Here is a 20704-nt window from a genome sequence, read left to right on the forward strand (position 1 = left end):
TTAATTAGCTATGGAACCTTTCCCCACAGCTATAACAATGCATCTTTCCAGTCTCCTACTGTGGGGGGGGGGGGTGTAATAGACCAATGGCCCCAGCTGCTGTGCTCTGAAATCCATCACTGTGTTGGTGCAGAGACCACAATTCTCAGGGGCCACTTCCAGCCAATGACACATTGTGACGGTGATACTTAGACCCATTCCTGGGAGCTGCAGGACACCACTGACACATGACTTGGCTAAGGGCTCTCCATCAGCCTTGCCAAACTTTCGCACAACTTCCCTGCAGGCTAAAACTTCCAGTTAGCCTTACTCCCTTCCCTCTCTTCTTCACTGTGGTTCGATCTACATCCCAGTCAGAAGGTGACCCTAGCCAACTCTGGCTTCTTCCCAATTTTCTCTCGCAGACATGTCCCCTAATAAATTTCCTGCAAGTCTAATTCATCATCTGCTTCTTAGAGGTCACAAACCATCACACCTGTTGTTTGGACTTGAATCATACAATTATAAATTTAAGGCAGTCCAGGAACAACTTAATAAATGAGATTGAATCTCTAGGTGGAAACAGGTTTGAAAGGACAGAAAGGGCACCTCTCAAAGTTGAGCCACTATCTCTTTAACTTGATGAGAGGATAGTTGAATAAATATTTAACTTTGACCTAATTGAAATGGCAGTAAAATAAATTTGCTAAAGGTCATCCAAGGAAAATACCCTGGTAATCAGTTTTCTCAAAAGGTCTGGAAAAAGTGTTTGATAACCCATTAGGAGAGAGCTCAGTGAACCATGATCCATAGGTCAAATTTGAAATGCCATCTTTTTTTGTAAATAAAGTTTTATATGTTGTATATGGGTGCTTTCTCAATAAAACAGCAGAATTGAGTAGTTGCACCAGAGCCTGCCAAGACTAAGATATTTTCTGTATGGCCCTTAACAGAAAAAGCTGGCTAACCCCTGCACCAAGAAACAGACTTCTAGAGAGCAAGGATTTTGTCTGTCTTGCTTACTGTTCTATCCTTAGGATTTAAAACAGTACTTGGTACACAGTAGGCTCTCAATAAATACTTACTGAATGATTAAATTCACTAATATTAGTCTCTTAATTTCTGTATATTTCAGCCCAATGCTCCCAAGCCAAGGGCAATGTCCTAAGGGTTGTGTGTTGGTGGTAATATATACCCACGAATAGTGGATGGGTCAGAATAGGACTTTGAACAGAAGCAGCCTACTGCAAAGATGTTCTGACTGACTAAGAACATTGGATGAATGTATTTTCTCTGTACTCTGAGGAGCATGAGAAATTTGGCCATCTTCCTGCCTCGTAATGCTAGTGTAGCGTTAGGGTGAGTACTGGAGAGAAGTCAGATGCCATCCGCTGCAACAAGCAGAAGATCTCCTGGTGATTGAAAGAAATCATTTTGATAGCAGTTGTTATTTTTTTTTTTATGTAATGTCTGAAACATTTATATTAACATATTTCCATACATATTTCCATACAAATACAAATATAAGATTTTTAGAAATTTCATGTAATGTCTGAAACATTTATATTAACATATTTCCATGCAAATAACCCAATGAAAGTTTAGTATTAGTTGTTTTGTTTGTTTTTTTATACTGCAGGTTCTTATTAGGCATCAATTTTATACACATCAGTGTATACATGTCAATCCCAATCGCCCAATTCAGCACACCACCATCCCCACCCCACCGCAGTTTTCCCCCCTTGGTGTCCATATGTCCATTCTCTACATCTGTGTCTCAACTTCTGCCCTGCAAACTGGCTCATCTGTACCATTTTTCTAGGTTCCACATACATGATAGCAGTTGTTATTGACTGAGGGGAGATACCTTTCTTTTCCAGAGGGAAGCTACTTGTGTACAGCTGCATGAGCCTATGGGAAAGAACTCAGACTAGAGGCAGATTACCTGGCTTCCATTATGACTCTACTGTGAATTAGCTCTGTTGGGCAAGTTACTTCTACCCAAAATTTCTGCATCTGTAATACAAGTACTATCTCTACTAAACTCCATAACCCAGTGAGGTTATCATTATATTATAAATACATTATATGTTTATATATAATATAAATTAAAATATACAATATAATTATAATAATTATGTATAGTATTATCTATATATTATTATGACTAAAATTAATAATTCTCTAAGATTAATTTTCACGTTCAAATTTCCTCAATTTTTCTGCCAAAAATTTTATAGACGTTTTACTTTTCAAGACTTAATAGTCCCTTTTAATTTGGAGTAATCTTACATTTTTTAAAATTGAGGTATAGTTGATTTACAATATTATATGTTTCAGGTGTACAACATAGTGATTCACAATTTTTAAAGATTATACTCCATTTATAGTTATTATAAAATATTGACTATATTCCCTGTGCTGTACAATATATCCTTGTGGCTTGTGTATTTTATACATAGTAGTTTGTACCTCTTAATCCCCTACCCCTATCCTGCCTCTCCTCACCTTCCCTCTCCCCACTGGTAACCACTGAATTGTTTTCTGTAACTGTGAGTCTGTTTCTTTTTTGTTATATTCACTAGTTTGTTTTATTTTTTAGATTCCACATATAAGTGAGAACATACAATATTTGTCTTTCTCTGTTTGACTTTCTTGTTTTTCTTGAGGTTTTGTTCTGTATACTGTCCCATATTCTTTTTTTTTCTTTTTTTTTTTTTAAATCCTCATCCTGCTTTACTGCTCTATGGCATTTAACATCTTTTTTTTTTATTTTTAAAGTGGGATGAATATCAGGAGTCCCACTTTTTTTTTTTTAATTAATTAATTAATTAATGGCTGTGTTGGGTCTTCGTTTCTGTGCGAGGGCTTTCTCTAGTTGTGGCAAGCGGAGGCCACTCTTCATCTCGGTGCACGGGCCTCTCACTATCGCGGCCTCTCTTGTTGCGGAGCACAGGCTCCAGACGCGCAGGCTCAGTAATTGTGGCTCACGGGCCCAGCTGCTCTGCGGCATGTGGGATCTTCCCAGACCAGGGCTCGAACCCGTGTCCCTTGCATTAGCAGGCAGATTCTCAACCACTGCGCCACCAGGGAAGCCCCCATATTCTTAAATTGTCTGAATATTTCTTTTACTCTTCCATCCCCTGTATTTTTTTTTTTTTAAACTGGAAATTAAGTCTATAGGCTTAATGAGGTTGAGTTGAACATGGTGGTGGGAGTACTTTGTAGAATTACTGGTCACCTCCTATTGCATCTCATCAGGAGGCACAAATGCCAGCTTGCCACCCTCTCAGTGACGCTATTTTAACTTGGTTAGGGTAAAAGGCTCCATAGCTCTCCATTCCAATTGTCCATTTTCCCCTTGGAAATTAACAGGAAAACTGTAGGGTGATATTTTGTCACATTGCCCATCACTGACCAAATAAATTATTTCATTGATTTTTTAAAATGGTGATCTAACTCTCATTCCATGTACATGTACCAGCCTTCATTCTTCTGTAAAAGTCTAATTGCCAAGACATCATACCTTGTGTTATATTTTTTATTTGAAAGACAGTTAAAGTAAAAGAAAACACAAACCTACAGCAAGGCTGATTGCAAAGTTAATATGCCAGTGAAAGAAATTTTCTTTTGTGGGAGATTTTCCTTTCAAGGAAGATTAGAGGCACTCAAGTATTAAAGGGAAGCTGGATGAAATTATCTAGCTCACTTTCTTTAAAAAAATAGTAATTTTTATTTTTAAAATTTTGCTTATTTTTTAAAGAAAGAACTGAAATTTTATAGTCCATAAATCTGCAGTTCCAAGTCTTATATGTTCCTTACTCTGTGGTATATTCTGAAAAATTTAAGCTTTGAAATTGTTTCTTGGGGGCTTGAGTCATATACTCTTCACTTTCCCCTTTGCTTTGCTTTCCTTCTCCTTTCCTTTCCTTTTTTCTCCTTCTCTCTCTATCTCTTTCTTTCTTTTCTTTCTTTCTGATATATGCTTTTGGAATGTGTTTAGGCTAAAGAAGGAAATGTCTTTTGTCATTTTAATGGAACACTTAGATTATTGCTAAGCAGCAATTTCCATAGACACATGGAAAGAAAATGGTCAATTTATCATAGTTTCCTGTACAGTTCTCTTCAGATGCCTGCTTTTGAACTTCAGGCCTATTTTAATACATCAAGGGAAAGAGTTGAAATAAAGCAGCTATTGGGTTAAGGTGATGGGGAAAGAAGAGAAGGGGTTAGCTTTTGTGCTCAAAATTGGCCTGAGATGACCTGACACTTAGCCTGGACTTCTGAGATTTGTCCCCCTCTTTCTCCCACATTCAGATGCTGCTTTAGATTTGGGCTGTTATAATTGAAGTCCAGCTTGATATTCACCTGGCCTGTTACCCTCTCTTGTTACCCTCTGAGCATTACCCAACTTGAAAACCAACTCACTATCCACTGCCTAGCATATCATCTAACAAATAGCTCTGAGTGCCCCAGGATTCCAGGCCCCATGCTGGGCTCTGGAGGTTTGGAGGGCTCCAGATGGAGTAGTCCTGCCTCTGTGCAGCTGACATCCTCACAGGGCAGAAAGGCAGCATATGAGTGAACTGACAGGATGATTTCCAAGAGTGATGATTTCATAAAGAAAGTAAAACAGGGCCACCTGATGGAGGATGATGGGGGAGCTCCTCTACAGAGGATAGCCAGGAAGGACCTCCTTAGGTAAGACATGAATGATGAAAAGAAATCAGCCATGCATCTGGGAAGGGGTGGGCATTCCAGGCAGGGGAAACTGCAAAGACCCTGAGATGGAGATGAATTTGGCATGTTGGGGGTAGCAGAAAGAAGGCCAATATTATTGGAGCATAATAAACAAGGGGGAGAGTTGAAAGGAAGTGAGATCTGAGAAGTAATCAGGGTCCTGATCACATAGGACCTTGTAGGGCTAGGCCAAGAACTTTGGAATTTGTTCTAATTGCAAAGGGAAATCATTAGCATATTTAATATAGGAAATGACATCTGATTTGTGTTTTTAAAAAGATCACTCTGGTTGCTGTGTAGCAAATGGACTTTGTAGGACAAAGTAGAGAAAAATTAGGAGCTATAGTGTCTCCACACTTAGATACAGGCAACTTCATTTTCAATTTTGGATGGTTCCATTTTGTTCTCAGTGTTCTCTCATGTTCTTCTCAGACATGGAAAAGAACAATTTTTGTCCTTTGTAAAATAAAAGTTTTGGTATTTGAGAATGTCAGGAAGTGTGATCAGAGAATACAGTGAATAAAGGAGAAAACAGATTTCATTTAACATCATATGATATGCTTGATTCAGTGAGACAATGTACGGTACATTGAGGGTCTTCTCTGTGCCAAGCACTGTTCTAAATCTCACTGAAAAATATAGATGTGCCATCCCCTATTTAATTATTTTATAAATTGTCATTCTAGTTAATGAACAAACAAACAGAAAACTTGCCCGGACAAAAATATGTTTAATAGTTGAAAGTTATATCTTGTGCATCCCTCATCTTTACATTCTCTGACATTTTTTCCTCTGGGCTGCTTTTAACTCTATCTTCAAATCTCAGGTCCTCTTCCTCCTGTTTTTCCTCAAATGAAACAATTCAGGATGGGAAATACTTTTTTAAAACTCTAGAACACTCCACAAATACGAGTTTTAATTAGTAGTAGTAACTTTTAGACTGGTTTTCAGATCCATATTCATGACAGTTGTATAAATGAATCATAGTAGCTTAAAACTTTTTTAGAGCTAAATGCCCCATCTCAGTATTCTTTTCCCCAACCCCCTGGCCCAACCCCTTCAGCAGGACTGGGACTAGGGTGAAAGGAATGAGATCAAGTTTTGCAAGACTGAATCATATATTTGTAGTAGCATATCCTGTCTTTATTTTAAAATGATATTCTGTTCAACTTGGATTTTTTTACCTTAATTTTGATCTTTAAAAATGTTGCATTCAAATATTACTTATCTTGATTATTGAGTTTTTTGACACATCCTTAAACTTTACAACTCAGGCAGTCGCCTCTCTCATCTCACCCTAGTCCCTGTCCTGCTCCCCCTGCAAATACATCCCCTTTCCCCACAATCTCCATTAGCCCAAGCCCAGCCCTGATTGTGTCAGTATATTTTGAAAAGGCTTTTTCTGTGTGCATCTGATATAATCCCAGGTTTAGACCTGCTACAAAGAAGGAGGAAAGTTCTACTGGTGTCATTTTTAGAGGAGGACCCTTTAGATTGATATTGACCCTCCAGAAGGTTTCCCAGGTTCCTTTCAATACATAGTTCTAAAAAAGGTATGGTGGTTTTAAAAATTCTCAAATGACATAGGGAGCTTTTAAAACTATAATTTTACCTTCTTCCTTGCCCTTTTTACCTCCCTTAAAGAAGAAGGAGAAGGGGGCAGGACAAAGGCAGTGTCACAGTTTGAAGGCATCTTCTAAGACAGGAGTGTGTGATGTTTGCTTGGAGGATGGGTAGGTTTGGGTTCATGGCTCAGACTCATGTTATATTAAAGCTTGACTAGCAGCATGAGTCTTTGTGATTCAAGATGAGGTGAACATTTACTGTTTCTTGAGGACCCAGTGTAGTGCAGTTGAAAGGATAACTAACAGTCTGTCTTCAGTGCAGTCTGGGTTCCTTGTCACTTCATCTCCTCAGATGAAGACCCAGGATGGTTTGTTTCTCCCTCTTCTTGGTTTTCTGTGTAAAGCATTAGAATTAGAATCACAGTATCTGGGTTTGAAACCCAGCTCTTCCCTTGGTTCCTGTGTGGTTTCTGGCTTCTCTCTGAACTTCAGTTGCCTCATTTGTAAACTGATGATAACAATTCCTCTTTTCATTGTGTACCCATGTCCGTGATATGATGACATCTGGAAGGGCTGACATGAAGTAACATGATAGGTGTTCAATAATTGTGATCATGAATCTGTCTAAACTATATCACGAGTTTTTTGCACATTTCTAATTAGTTTTTGCGAGGTGATGGATCAAGGCAGACATGTTTTACATGCCTAGTAGTTATTCTTTGTTACACACAATATCTAAGACCTTGTACCAACACTTATCTTGTACTTGTAAATATTGGAGATAATATATGTAAGACAGTTAGCACAGGGGAATATCCTAGGGTTTGAGGAATGAAAATTGAAATATGAAAATGGATTTAACAACTCAGTTTTCTCATTCAACTGCAACTTCAATCTTGAACAAATATAATGTTTGAGACATGTAAGGCATTAATTAGTAGAATGTAGACCATTTAATTATTCTAGAAGAAATATTATTTAAAAAGAAAACACAGCTAAATAAAAACCCCAAAATAATTGTTTTGACTCTTTGTAAAGATTGAAATGTTTTTATCTTTTATCTTAAGGTACTAAATCAAACTTCTCGACTTGAAATACAACTGCTGGAGAATTCATTGTCAACATACAAGCTAGAGAAACAACTTCTTCAACAGACAAATGAAATCCTAAAGATTCATGAGAAAAACAGGTGAAGATTGTTGTATTCCAAAAATATGTACATTTGTACTTATTTATATCCTCCACCACTCTGCCAACTCTTAAAAAAAGATTGATGTAATTTGCAAAAAGAAAAATACAGAGCCAAATTAATTTTTAATATAAAAAGGAATGAGAGCTTAAGGTGACTTCAGCATGTCAACAATAAGATTAATACTGTTGCTTACACTCTTGAAATATTTGCTTTTTATAACTTTTAACACTAATTTATCTAATGTTCAGTTGTTCAAATCTTACCATATCCACAAAAATTAATTGATTCTATGACTAAATTTGGTGACACAAAATATTGACAATTTTCAGCAGAACCAAAAAGTAGGGAAAAGGTAGAGCTTCTGCAATTCTGTAACTTGAATTATCACTCTACCAGCCCTAAACCTTGTACAGAGCTACAAGGTTTGAATTCCGAGATCTCTCACTGGAGAGAAGCAAATTTTCTTTTCAGAAAATTATTTCCCTGTAAAGCTGATTCAAATGTTGTTTCCCCCTTCCATTTAAAGCCATTAGCTCTGAACATAATAAATTTCTTTGGTTAGCTTTATAGATGTGTTTTATAAACTATGAATCATCTCAGGTAAGTGAAAGGGACTTACAGATCCTGATAGCCAGGATGATATATAGACTACATTATTTTGAAGTCACTGGCATTCATGATGGACAATTCAATCAAAGCACTGACCTCTGTAGAGCAAATATATTGTATATTAACTGCATTTTCTTCTGGATATTCGGACAGCTTGAAGAAGTTTCAGTTCTTATGCATTATATTGATTTAAAGATCTTTGTGTTGCTACAAACTAATTAAATACCATTGTCTCAGTGGAACCAGAGTTTCCACCATATTCCAAACCAGAAGGGCACCTAAGATGAACTGCTAGTTCTCCTTTTACTTTACAGATGAGGGAACAGACTCAGTGGAAGTGAGTGATCTATCCAAGGTCACACAGCTTGCTGGTGGCACAACTGGGAATGTAATCCAGGCTTCTTTATTCCTAGTCCTTCTCTTTCCACTGTAGCACATGATCTCTCAGTACTGTCTGCAACCTAGAAGGATTTCCCAACTTTATGCTAAGTGTAGGCCTTAATGACAATGATTATAATTAAACTTTTACATGAAGAAGATAAACCTGGCTTTTGGTTTAGAGTCTGAAAGGGGTCAATCCATGTTTTGTGACTTGTATTTCTAAGTCCTACATTTGTTTATCTTTGTACTATGTCATGGGGTAAACTGTATAACTAAATAACTATAAATAAACTTGATAGGACTTGACTCTGAACTGGTTGCATGATGAAATGTTCTGGAATTGAAAATCCTGTTTAAAAGTACCATTTATCCCACTGCATTTTCACAGTAACCAGACACATACATGTAACAGGTATACTTTATGGCAACTATCCCTTGATTTAGGGTCCTACCATGCTTTAACTTTGTCGCTAAAAGCAAACCCCATTTATAATCATGTTTCAAGATGCTATTGTGAAAGCTTTGTCTAGGAATGAAGAAGTAAAATAATGACAATTTTAACGTATTCTTAGGTTGTTTTTATAATTCTATAAATAACACACATTTATTGTAGAAAAGTGAGAAGGTACACAAGAAAATTAAAAACCATAATCCCATCACATTGAGAGAGCTTCATATGTTGCTGTATAAAAAATATAAATATGTTTTCTCAAAAAGTTGTGTCATGCTATACATACTGTTTTGCAGCCTGCTTTCTGTGGAGATAGATACCTTTTTTAATCAGTAAAGATCCCTCTAGTATAATTCTTAATAACTACATGATATTTCATTTTATAAGTGTAACCTAGGGTCGTTGTGATTCATCTCTCACTAAGTGTGTGGCCACATATGATTTCTCTGTTAAAAAAGTCATCAGCATGAATTTACACTCTTCAATCCTCCTGCTACTGCTATGTGTATTATCTTTTGGTGTATGTCTGACACTTTAGCTGGGAGGCCTAAAAGTGCTCACCCTTAACTACAAAAACAAATGCTTTTCTTAAGTGTCACTTGTACTCTGCTCTCTCCATCTCTTCTTGTCTCTGTCTCTCTCTTTCCCTCCCTCCTGCTCATATTCATTCTTTCTCTCTTTTCTTTCTTCTTCTTCTCCTTCCCCACTCTCCCTCCTCCTCTTTCTTCTTCTTCCCCTCCTCTTCTTCTAAATATACCCTACCTACCCTAATTCCAGATCATGTTGGATTCTTTTGTCTTTCCATTATGATTCTTGATATGGCATCTGGTATCATTTCCTTCTATGGAATTCTCACCATAGAATAATCTTTTTTCAACAGCAACTGCTTAAAAAATGTTCTCTCTGTTCCATCCGTAAAGCTGAGTCAAAGTTTGAGCTCTCAGAAGAGCTGCACTGCAGGTCAAGTGTGCAGGGTTTCTCCATGTGCCAAAGCCTCTCAGAGGAATCTGACTCCTGATCCCAAGCACATACATGCCTTCTGCTGATGAATTTTTCCCTCACTGAATTCTAATTTCTAAGGAAAATTCAGGTTTTCTTATATATACAGATCACACCATTTATTGATAATGATAACTTTTTTCAAGATTATAACAATTTCATTTCCTAGCAGTATAGGTATTTCACAATGAATTAAGGGATTTAGGTTTTAACTTGAAATTCATTTCTGTGCTCATGCTGAAAAACACTTAGATGCATCTTTTACTCCTACTCTGTACCCCTTAGTTTTTGACCCTCAAGTATGACATTACCTCACATGTGGTTCCGGGGGGTATTTTTCTATCCAAGTGCTGAATCTCCTGGCATTTCCATATCTCTGTAGTTATCTGTGTCTTCCTGTTGACGGTCCATGTGTATAATGGAGTGTAGGTGGGACATCTCTTCTTAAACCAGGCATATTCTTCCACGAACCACTTAGAAAAAAAGTGTTTTTCTCTATACAAGACAGAAGTACCCATTTGTGATACACAGCATACTTTCCCTATTATGTTTATTATTATGGTTTATTTTCATATGTGAAATGGAATTGGAGGAACTCTGCCAAGCTCTTTCTAGATCAACAAAGAAACGTGCCCGCCCCCCATACCATTTAAGTGGATAGAAGGTGAAGGTCAAGCATGAAGCTGTTTATATATTTTAAAATAGTTTATTGATCATCCATACCTATTCCTTAAATGAATCTTAATCCTCCAAATGCAACAAGAAGCTATTTCTACATTGAGGCATCTCTGAAATGTAAGAACAACATGCCATTTGTCGGCCAGGTCTGGTTTGGATCAGCTAATACACTTTGCAAAGGGGATTATCTAAATTACGCTTTGCTTCCTCCCCCGGGAATGTTAGGGGTTGTGTCTGGGTGTGTGACTTACCAGTTTTGAGTATGATGGGGCCTTAGCTGCCAAGTCAGTGAACTGGCCCTTCAGATGGTCCACTGCTTCTTTGGCACCACTTCTTTGGCAGAACACAGAGGAATATTTTATGGACAGGATTATACTACACAATCATGCTGAGAAGTCCTGCTGATTTACATCCTGACAAATTAAATGCATCACTTGTAGGGTTGAAAACAGAATTTTGGCCTCATTAGGTTCACTTCTTTATCCCCTAAAGGGCCAAAGGCACAAAGCAGGAATAGGATTAACAACACTTGCTCTGCTGTTTGTTTTCCTAACAATCTAGTTGGGGGTGACTCCAAGAAGCTTCCAGTTTGCTTTTTTTAGGATTTCTTTTTATTGGATGCTATCCTACTCTCAAAACTTGGTTTCATTCCTTACCTCAAGGAAATAGCACTTAGAAGTAAGAGATCAGTAACTGGCCCATATAATTGAAATTATACAACCAAGAACTCAAAAAAGGGGAAGCATTAATATTTACCTCACACAGAGGGTTGGTATGACAAAGTGAGACATGTAATTATCAACTTTTATTGGATTCCTCCAGTATACTTCTGCTCAAAAAAATAGAAAAGAGAGGTAGACAGGGAAGGGTGTCATAATGCAAATTCCTTCAGCTGAACTAAATATGTAACTGGATCTTCTGGTGTAAAGATTTGGTCAGCTGACTAGGTTTCAAGGCACCTGTCCATCTGTGACTTAACCCCAACTTTTTCCAAGGTTGGAGCATAGCCAGGTGAAAAAAATATTCTAGAAGAAATTCTTCTGCCTCACCAGGGTACACAGGAAGAGAAATCAACACTCCATGTGTACAAAGATGGAGCCCTTGGGCTTTCTTGATCAAACTTGTGTTGAATATGCAGAATGAAGATTAGGGAAATCTTCAGTTAGACCGTTTAGAGTGAAGTGAAACTACACAAATGGTGGTCATTCTGACATAGTTTCAGCAAAATTATCTGCCTAGTTTTCTAATATCAGGCAGGTGAACATCTGAGCCAGGTGCTTTACATACACTACTGCTAATCCTCCAACTAATCCTGCAAACTATCTATTGTTATTTTCATTTTATATAAAGAAACTCAAGTTCAAAGAGGTCAGGTAACTTGCCCATGACCAAACAGCTGATGTATGGCAAAATTAGCATTCAAGTCCATATGATTCTCTGTCTTAATTATTATAAAAATGTTTCTCCAATATGATGCAGCCTCAGGATTAATTGATGAGGTTGTCAAGTTATCCTCTTAGCATAATCAAATACAAATCTGAAGAAAGGGATAGGCTAGTTGTTTTTGGCCTACACCTATACAGATCATTATTTATTCCTCCTAATACTAGAGTAGGAAATATAAACTATTTATTTTACCTTGGGAATTCACTGAACTTATTTGACAAGCTCCATCTATCTTCTAGCTAGAGGTTATGGGAAGCTATTAAGTTAATTTTAAGTGATTGAAGTATGTATAATTTCAAGATACTAAATTATACCTTGCTAACAAATTTTTGTAATGGAATAGTGAAGTGTTGATTTTTAATACTTAATATGCCTAAATAAATGAAAAGTTAAATCACGGTCTTTCTAATTAAAGTTATCCTCCATTTGATAAGTTCTTTACAAAATACTAAAGTAAAATCACAACATATCAGTCACTGTTTATGTTATCAATTCCATCTTCTAAATGTTTTTCCAATCTATCTTTTTCTTTCTATTTACTCTGACTCTGTCTTAGGTCAAAGTCCCATTAATTTTTGTCTTAGCCATTGCAGTGACCTCTTTGCATGGCTTACACCTCATGTCTCTCAAACCTATCATCCAAAAGTCTGCTAAAATTCTTTCTAAAATTCAAGTCAGATTATTTTTCCCATTTTTTTAGGTCTCCACACACACTAGTTCAGCACAACTTGTAAATCTCTAGATAGCATCTGCCCAACCCTCTTCTGATTCTCTGTAAGGGACTGAGGAAAGTTCAAGTTCTTTAGCATGGAACACGGTCTGTGATCATTATAATCCTAATTTTATAGCCTTACTTTCAGAAGTCTTCTTATATTTTAGAAGTATGGTTTAACAGCTAAGAGCAGGAGCTCTAAGGTCAGACTGCCTGTGTTTGCCTTGATTCTGCTGTAAACAACTCTGCCACATATTATTTGTGTGACATCGAGCAAGTTGTGTAAACTCTCTGTGCTTTGGTGTTCTCATTTGTAACACAGGGATGATGATAATAGTTGTACATGGAGTTGATGTGAGGATTAACTGAGTTATTGCATACAAAACACTGAGGGCAGTGCTTGAAACACATAATAAGTGTTTAATCATACTAGTTGTTAGTATCACTGAAGACGATGTTTTTTCAGACATGTTTGATGTTTGCCTTGTCTGGAATGCCTTGTAGTCCTTTATTGAACTCACAAACTTCTGTCCCTTCAAAACTCAGTGCAGATATTACCCCTCCAAGAAACTTTCTGACTCTGCCAAATAGATTTGCTCATTACAACTTATGTGATAACACTCTACCTTGTTTTTTCCTCCCATTACTTCACTTATCCCATCACATTGTAATGTGTGTGTGTGTGTGTGTATCTCTACTACTGGGCTGTGACCTTCTGGAACACAGAGACTGTGTTTTATTTATTTCTGTCTTCATGCTCCCAGGCACAGTTCTCCACACATAGTATATAGAGTATTAAATGCTTTTTGAATGTTGACTGATGAACTGGCAAATGAACTGGCAAATATCCCAATAAATGTCATTTATCTATGTACACAGAAACACACACAATTTTAAAAATATTTTAATGGAAAACAGATCACATAGTTTACATTAAATATTGTAAACATATTCATTGTTCTTAACATAAATAAAATACAGATGGCTTTTATACCACTATTCTGCATCCCCAAAAGCCCATTGCATGGCAGCCAAGGTTATCAGTCCACACTGTGAGGTTCACTAATTCAGCCCAATTTTTTCATCTCTAGACAACATCTTCTCAGACCATTCTAGACTCATGACTGTTTACCACATCTCTCTGATTGATAAAAAAAATCAACACAAACTTAACTGATTTAAATTTTAAATTTTATAGAAGTGTATAAATTGAAATTCAAAGTCCCAAATTCCGTATTCCTCCACCCCCTGCAGAGAATCATCATTAACAGATGGGCAGTTTGGTGCCTATTCTTCCAGACTTTTTAATGAATATACTAATTATACATGTGTATATGGAGTGTGCATGTTTATCTGTGTGCTTACAGAGTTACACACCCATATACAATTACACATATGCACAAGTACATATTTAAATCATATATGTGTATGTGTATAGATTGTAACTATTTTTAAGATGCTGGGGTTTTGTACTTTATAACAATTTATCATGGATATATTACACATGTAACTATATACACATATACCTCATTCATTGCTAGAGATGCACTAAAATTTACAATTTAGTGGAACTTTTATGTGATTATTTTAAATTTTCAAAGATATTAACAAATTATCTGCAAATTTTACATTCTTCCCAAGTATGCATGGGCTTTCTAGTTTCCCCAAACCTTGCTAGCCATTTGATTAATCTTGTCTACCCGAGAGATTATATTGTGCATCTTTTCCTGGTTATTGACCATTTGCATTCTTCTTCTGTGACTATCCTATTCATGTATGTTTCTCATTTTTCTATTAGATTGTTTATCTAATATCTTAATTTCCTCATATAAGCTCTTTAATGGATGTTAAAATTTTGTCGTATATGTTGTAAATATTTTCTCTAGTTTGTCATTTATTGTTCAACCTATTTTTTACAGAACTATGTTTTTATGTTATGAAGTGTATATGTATTTTTTCTTCTTGGTTTCTGGCTTCCACAGTATATTTAGCTTATTCTTATTTACCTCAAACTTTAAAAAATTTATTTGACAATGTTTATTTGTAGTGATCTATGTTTCTGTTCCACATTTGAATTACAGAAATATTTAACTTCATATTAAATATGAAGTTTGAGAGAAAATTTACTGTGTTCAAGTTAGAAACTTCAAGTATGAATTTAACCTGAACTTACTATATGCCCTTGTTTGAATGGGGGAAAAAGATCATTCTTTAAAACCTGTATTTGCAACACATGTTGACACCATACAGATTAAAAATAATTTAAAAATTGAAACATCTGTAAGGAGATTCAGACAGATGAAAATAAGAAGGTTTCTGTATTTTTAACATCTTCCTCCTTGTTTGAGGGCTATACTTATACACATAGAGCTTAGGCAACTGTCACTCCTGTGAATTCAGTTGCTGCTATGTTAAGAACCCTATTGTGGGAAACAGTTTGAAAGGGAGAGCTTTTTCTGTGAAAGCTTCAGGATGTGTTCAATGATTTGAAATATTTCCAGTAAGATATGTTGGAGGAGGCAGACTGTGAAAATTAGGGGAAAAAGTCAACCAAAAACTTCACATAGGGCTTTATATATACTCAATTAGAACCTTTTACTGAAGTTAAAGGCCTAGATTATTTTGTTTATTTTATTCTTCATTAAAGTGCACCTCTGCCTCAAACTAGAAGTTAAGTGCCAAAATTCTATGCATGTCTCTTCTCAAAGTGTTTCTAGAAAGATGAGAAATGTGAAGTATTGAGAATCCTGTGAGAAACTCTGTCTTTGGATTTTAAGTTCAGTTTGAATAGATTTAGGTGCAGAGTTTCATAAATTGTTGTTCCATGGAACAGTAATCCTAAAGGATGCATCATAATAAAATTATTTATTTAATTTAGGGTTCCCCAAAACTTGACAGTAGAACTCAACAATGGAATGCCTAATAAAAATACACTGAATGCACTCTAGAAAACAGTACACTGGAGTTTGGGATCAACATCCAGGTTTTGGATTATGCATTTAAACCTAAACTAAACTTGCTGCTGAAGGCCATCATAGAGAAAATATTACTACTTTGCCAGTTGAATTTAGGACAGTGGAGTTGTCATGTTGTCCTTCAGATCAACCTTTGTATATAGGAGTCTCCGTGCCTAGGTGAGCTGGTCTCTCCCAGCTGACCTGGATAGGGAAAATGTAAGAGAAACAATAAAAGGCCTCAGGACAAAATGGGATATGATCAATATATTGAGTAAGAAAATTAAATTTAATGGCAGAGGAGTTCAGGCAGAGTGATATTTAAGAAAATCTCAGTTCAGATTTTTTAAAAAAATGGCTTGGCAAAGAAATTTTGTTTTTATATGTGGAAAAGATGGATAGGTTGAAATATTGTGAAAGACAAGCTCCCAAAAATAACCAGATGGAGAGCAGCAAATACTAAAGAGATGTTAAGTTGATGCCTTGATTCTTGGCAAAATATAAGCGGGTGGAAGTAGATAAGAGATTATGTTATACTAAATCAAAGAGATGAGACACTAAAGCTAGTTTTCATAGCACTGGGTTGTCATGGGCAGATTTCTAGTCTAAGTTAGAAGACATGGCTTTTTATTTTGGTTATGACACAGTATGTACACAATTTTATACAAGGCATTTAGATTCTTACCTATAAACTGGGGCTTATAACATCTACTCACTCTGTATCACTATATTACTTTAAGAATCAAAGGAGATAAGGGTTTTAAAATGCTACACAACTAAAATGGTGTATTACAATAATGTAATTGGTAAGTGGAGATGGTATATGAATATTTTCTGGCAGAAGAGTTTTGGATTCAAGCCAGTTTGGAAATAGTGAGGAAGGGCTGACTTCCCAAGTAGATAATAACTAATGGATTAGAAGTATCAAAGAAAAGAGGACAGTATTTTTGGAATCCAGATATGAAGAGAAGATGGAAGGGAGTGATGAGTGGTATCAAAAAGGTATCAGTTTTGCCTGAAGAAGTCTAACAAGTTGTCATTAATATAAAGGGTATCTCTAGTAAATAAAGTTAATAGAGAATTGCTAGAGTACAAAAGTTATTAAAGAGAATCCAAGTGAAGAAATAAGATGAGAAAATGACTGGAAGAGATAATTAACTGGTAAGACCTGCCATTTGGGAAACAGTGTGACATGTTCCCAATTTGCTTATAGTTTTTAATGCATATTATTTTTAATGAATATATTTCATTCCCAATCCAGTGAGATGTCTGATGCACAGCAGGCTTCTTACTTCCCTCAGCAGTCCCTTCTTTATTTTACATGAATATCTATTTTAAGATGACAGGCTATGTTGATATCGTTTGATAATTGGTAGTCATGGTGCATTAAGGTTGTTTGGTGAATTATGAAAATTAACATTCTTTCCAACATGCTAAGTGTATACTCCTTTTACTTGGGAAATGCAGACCTTTTCTTCCACAAGCCAGTGTTGAGAATTTTTTCCTTTGGCAGCAGGACTTCTTTGATCAACTTTCCATTCTCATCTCTTTCCAAAATATCCTGGATATCAAAACAAAACAAACAAAAAGCTCCTTTATTGACATCTCAGATAGAAGCCATCTTTTAGTATATGTCTTCTTGAACAAAGAATGCATCAAAAGTAGAAAGTGGCAAACACGTATGCAAAAAAAAGTGTTATGTCTGAAATAGAAGTTTCTTATAGCTGCTTTTTTTCATTTGAGGTTTTTTTCTTCTTTCATTTTTTTCATTTCATTTCTCTCTGAAAATGAATCCTTAGAGTAGGAATAGTGTCATTTTATATTTTACATAGTGCTGAGAGCACTGTTGGCACATAGCAACTAATAAATGCGAATTATAACTATAGCATGATATTTTCCAAGCCAGAATGTTACCTACTAATTAGGAAGACTGAAAGGACAGTGCTCATCTTATTTCAGGAACAAAATGGTAATTCAGAATTTTTATCCAGTATTTTATGACTATACATCCAAATGTTGCTCTTTACCTTAAATTTTAAGGTTTCTTGGTAGTATACTATAACTCTTGTGAATTTAAAAGAAAAAATTCTCATAAGTTAACTGACTCTATTTTATGGGCATTTAACATCTGATCATTACCCTAGGAAGAGAAGCAAAAATAATTAAAAAGTAAACTGAGAAAGAGCTAAGGCATCCGTTGTGGTTACTTCTCAGATATGGAGGCCACAAATTAATAGGCACAGAGACAACGTCTTCTGACATCCATAGCAAGTACACTAATCACTTAAACCAGTGGATGGGTAGACTTTTTAACCAATAAAAAGGCTTTTGGTTTTATTTTGTTTAGTTTTGTTTGTTTTTTAACTACTAACTTTTCCAGCAGCAAGTTATTGACACCGAAGAAAACACTATAAGACAATGAATCATACCTACTCCTTTAGAGATACTCTCATGTTACTCTGACTTCCTTGCCTGAATTTTTCATTTCCAAAAAACTCTTTAAAAAATATAAATAACCGTCACATTTTCCCCAAATCACTATACATTTTATGACTTAAGTATTAAGTTTAAAACATTCCCTAGTGTCCCCTTTTTGAAAACTTATAGGAATGATTCAGTGCTATATTTCTCCAAGGTAAATTAAGTGCCCAGTCTGGTATGTTGCATTTGAATAACACCTTGTAAACTAAGGACTGGTTGAACCTTCTGAAAATGGAACTGAGAAAACTGAATAAGGCTTTTCTCTGAGGGATACTAGTATATTATACACTCTATAAAATGTAAATGCTTTTTATTTCCAGTCAGTTGCTAGGATCCAAGAGTGCTTCTGCATTCTCTATCATTTTTAATGTGTAATAAGCAAAGGGAGTATCCTGTGAAGAGTTCTGAGAGAAGGACGGCTCTCAGTTGAAGACTGCATCACTCTGAGCAAAGCTTCCCAACTCCTTTTGTAAGACCATGCCACCAGCCTAACACGGTCTTCCTTTTCGGAACCAAGTATTCGTGATTTGGAACTTGCAGTGCCTTTAGGCCTTATCCTAAAGCTTAGATTGAGAGATAAAGTAAGCTAGTGGTTATGATATAGGACCAGGTATCAAAAATCCCAAGAAATATAATTCATTGTGACTTTAGATAGCTTACTTTCTGGTCCTGTGATTTCTGCATCAATTTGCTCTTCCTTGACATCACGGAACTATTGTGAAATTTAATCACTGTGAATGTTTTGAGAATCCCAAATGAATGAAGCAAAGTAAATATCTATGTTTTGTTCATACTTTCTTCTGAACTATTGTTTCTATTTCTTATCGTACCCATTTCTTTTTTTTTTTTTTTTTTTTGGTGCCAGCCTCCCAATATTTATTGAGTTCATTATTTCAAGTGACTAGGTTACTTTCACCTAGCTTGTTGTATGTATTTCAATTCAATTTCCATAAAAACTTAAAACTGAACATAACTCTTCTTGTTCTTTTCTGACTTGACCTTTTCTGGTCTATTCTGCTTTAAGACGTTAGATTGGATATATATCAGAAAAATCCTTCTCTATAAGTAACACTAGGCTTAGCCTGAGCAGTCTCTGTGTACCCATTTCTTTAATGAAAATTATACTATAATTTCTGCAGACAGGGTCCAAGTCAACTACCCTGGATATAAGACACACTCCAGGAAATAAACATTACTCTAACAATAAGTGATCTAATAATTCTTCATTTCACATGCTGTATATGTCACTCCTGTTTTACATATATATATATATAAATATATTTATATAATATTTATATTTACACATATATATATTTTTTGAGTCTCTCACTTAAAAAATATTTCCATGGTGAAATACCTAACTAAAGTTTCTCACTTTAAATAAACTCAGGAACTAATTGAATCACAGTTTTTTTTATAGCATTTTTAAAACTAAATTTTATCTTCACTTCCTTGTAGTTTATTAGAACATAAAATCTTTGAAATGGAGGGAAAGCACAAGGAAGAATTGGACACCTTAAAGGAAGAGAAAGAGAATCTTCAAGGCTTGGTTACTCGTCAAACATATATAATCCAGGAACTGGAGAAACAACTGAACAGAGCCACCACCAATAACAGTGTCCTTCAGAAGCAGCAGCTGGAGCTGATGGACACAGTGCATAACCTTGTCAACCTCTGCACTAAGGAAGGTGGTAAGAATTTCTTCCTTACTTTGGTATAGTAAATGTTTTATTTAATATGGAGCAAGTAAATATTCAATATAACTTTCTAAGTTGCCTCAATTGCTGTGTAGAAGCAGCAAAAGAACTTTATTCTTAGAAGCATTTCACGAAGTTTACACTGACAATTTTCTCATGTTTTTAACTTCAGAGAGAGTATTCATAAGCTTGAATATTGACTTTACAACATCTTTCTAAAAGAACTTTCTAATTTCTTCTTTTTTTTACTGGTCTTTTAGCCTTAGATAAAATCTACTGTATTTTCATGGATAAATATTTGGTATCATGGTGTTAGACACTTAACTATACAGGACAGAAATTGGCCAATATTAAAGATTAGTTCAGAGTGCTTAGGAGAGTTTCAGGAGAGTTCCCATTTTAAAACTATTTTTTTTGCAAAGGAGGAGAGGGAAGAGTTGCCTGCAGAGAAAAGGAGATATAGAAGTTCTTAATAACTATTATGAGGAAGAAAGAATATTTGTCACTAAAAGTCTATTTTAAGATTATTTACACAGTCCTGTGTGGAGAAGACCTAACCGGGCGTATGGGCAAATTTATTCTGGGGTGTCTTCATGACAGTGGAAATACAAATTTGTAATATCACTAGAATATCTGGAGCCATTTAATCATTGGAAATATTGCAGGCCTGTGTCTCTTTAGAAGACATCCATTCATCTGTCCATCCATCCACCCACCAATTATTGAATAAATGCCTCTGTGTGCACTTGTCCACTTCAAGCAGAACCTCACCTGAGCCTCAGGAGAGCTCTTCAAAGTTTGGAGCTTAAGGTCATCTTCT

General features: G+C 35.7%; 1 protein-coding gene across 3 annotated transcripts in view; it reads left to right on the plus strand.

The window, feature by feature from the left end:
- The window catches only part of ANGPT1 (angiopoietin 1), a 264673-nt gene that overhangs the window by 170670 nt on the left and 73299 nt on the right, over positions 1-20704 (plus strand). For 2 of the 3 annotated variants that reach the window (XM_036830972.1, XM_036830975.1), the window contains exons 3-4: positions 7352-7473; positions 19646-19878. In XM_036830972.1, the coding sequence (XP_036686867.1) occupies positions 7352-7473; positions 19646-19878 (355 nt within the window). The remainder of the gene's footprint in view (positions 1-7351; positions 7474-19645; positions 19879-20704) is intronic. The other variant, XM_036830973.1, reaches the window with a different exon arrangement.

The sequence above is a fragment of the Balaenoptera musculus genome, chromosome 17 (assembly GCF_009873245.2).
Source record: "Balaenoptera musculus isolate JJ_BM4_2016_0621 chromosome 17, mBalMus1.pri.v3, whole genome shotgun sequence".
Classification (NCBI taxonomy): Eukaryota; Metazoa; Chordata; class Mammalia; order Artiodactyla; family Balaenopteridae; genus Balaenoptera; species Balaenoptera musculus.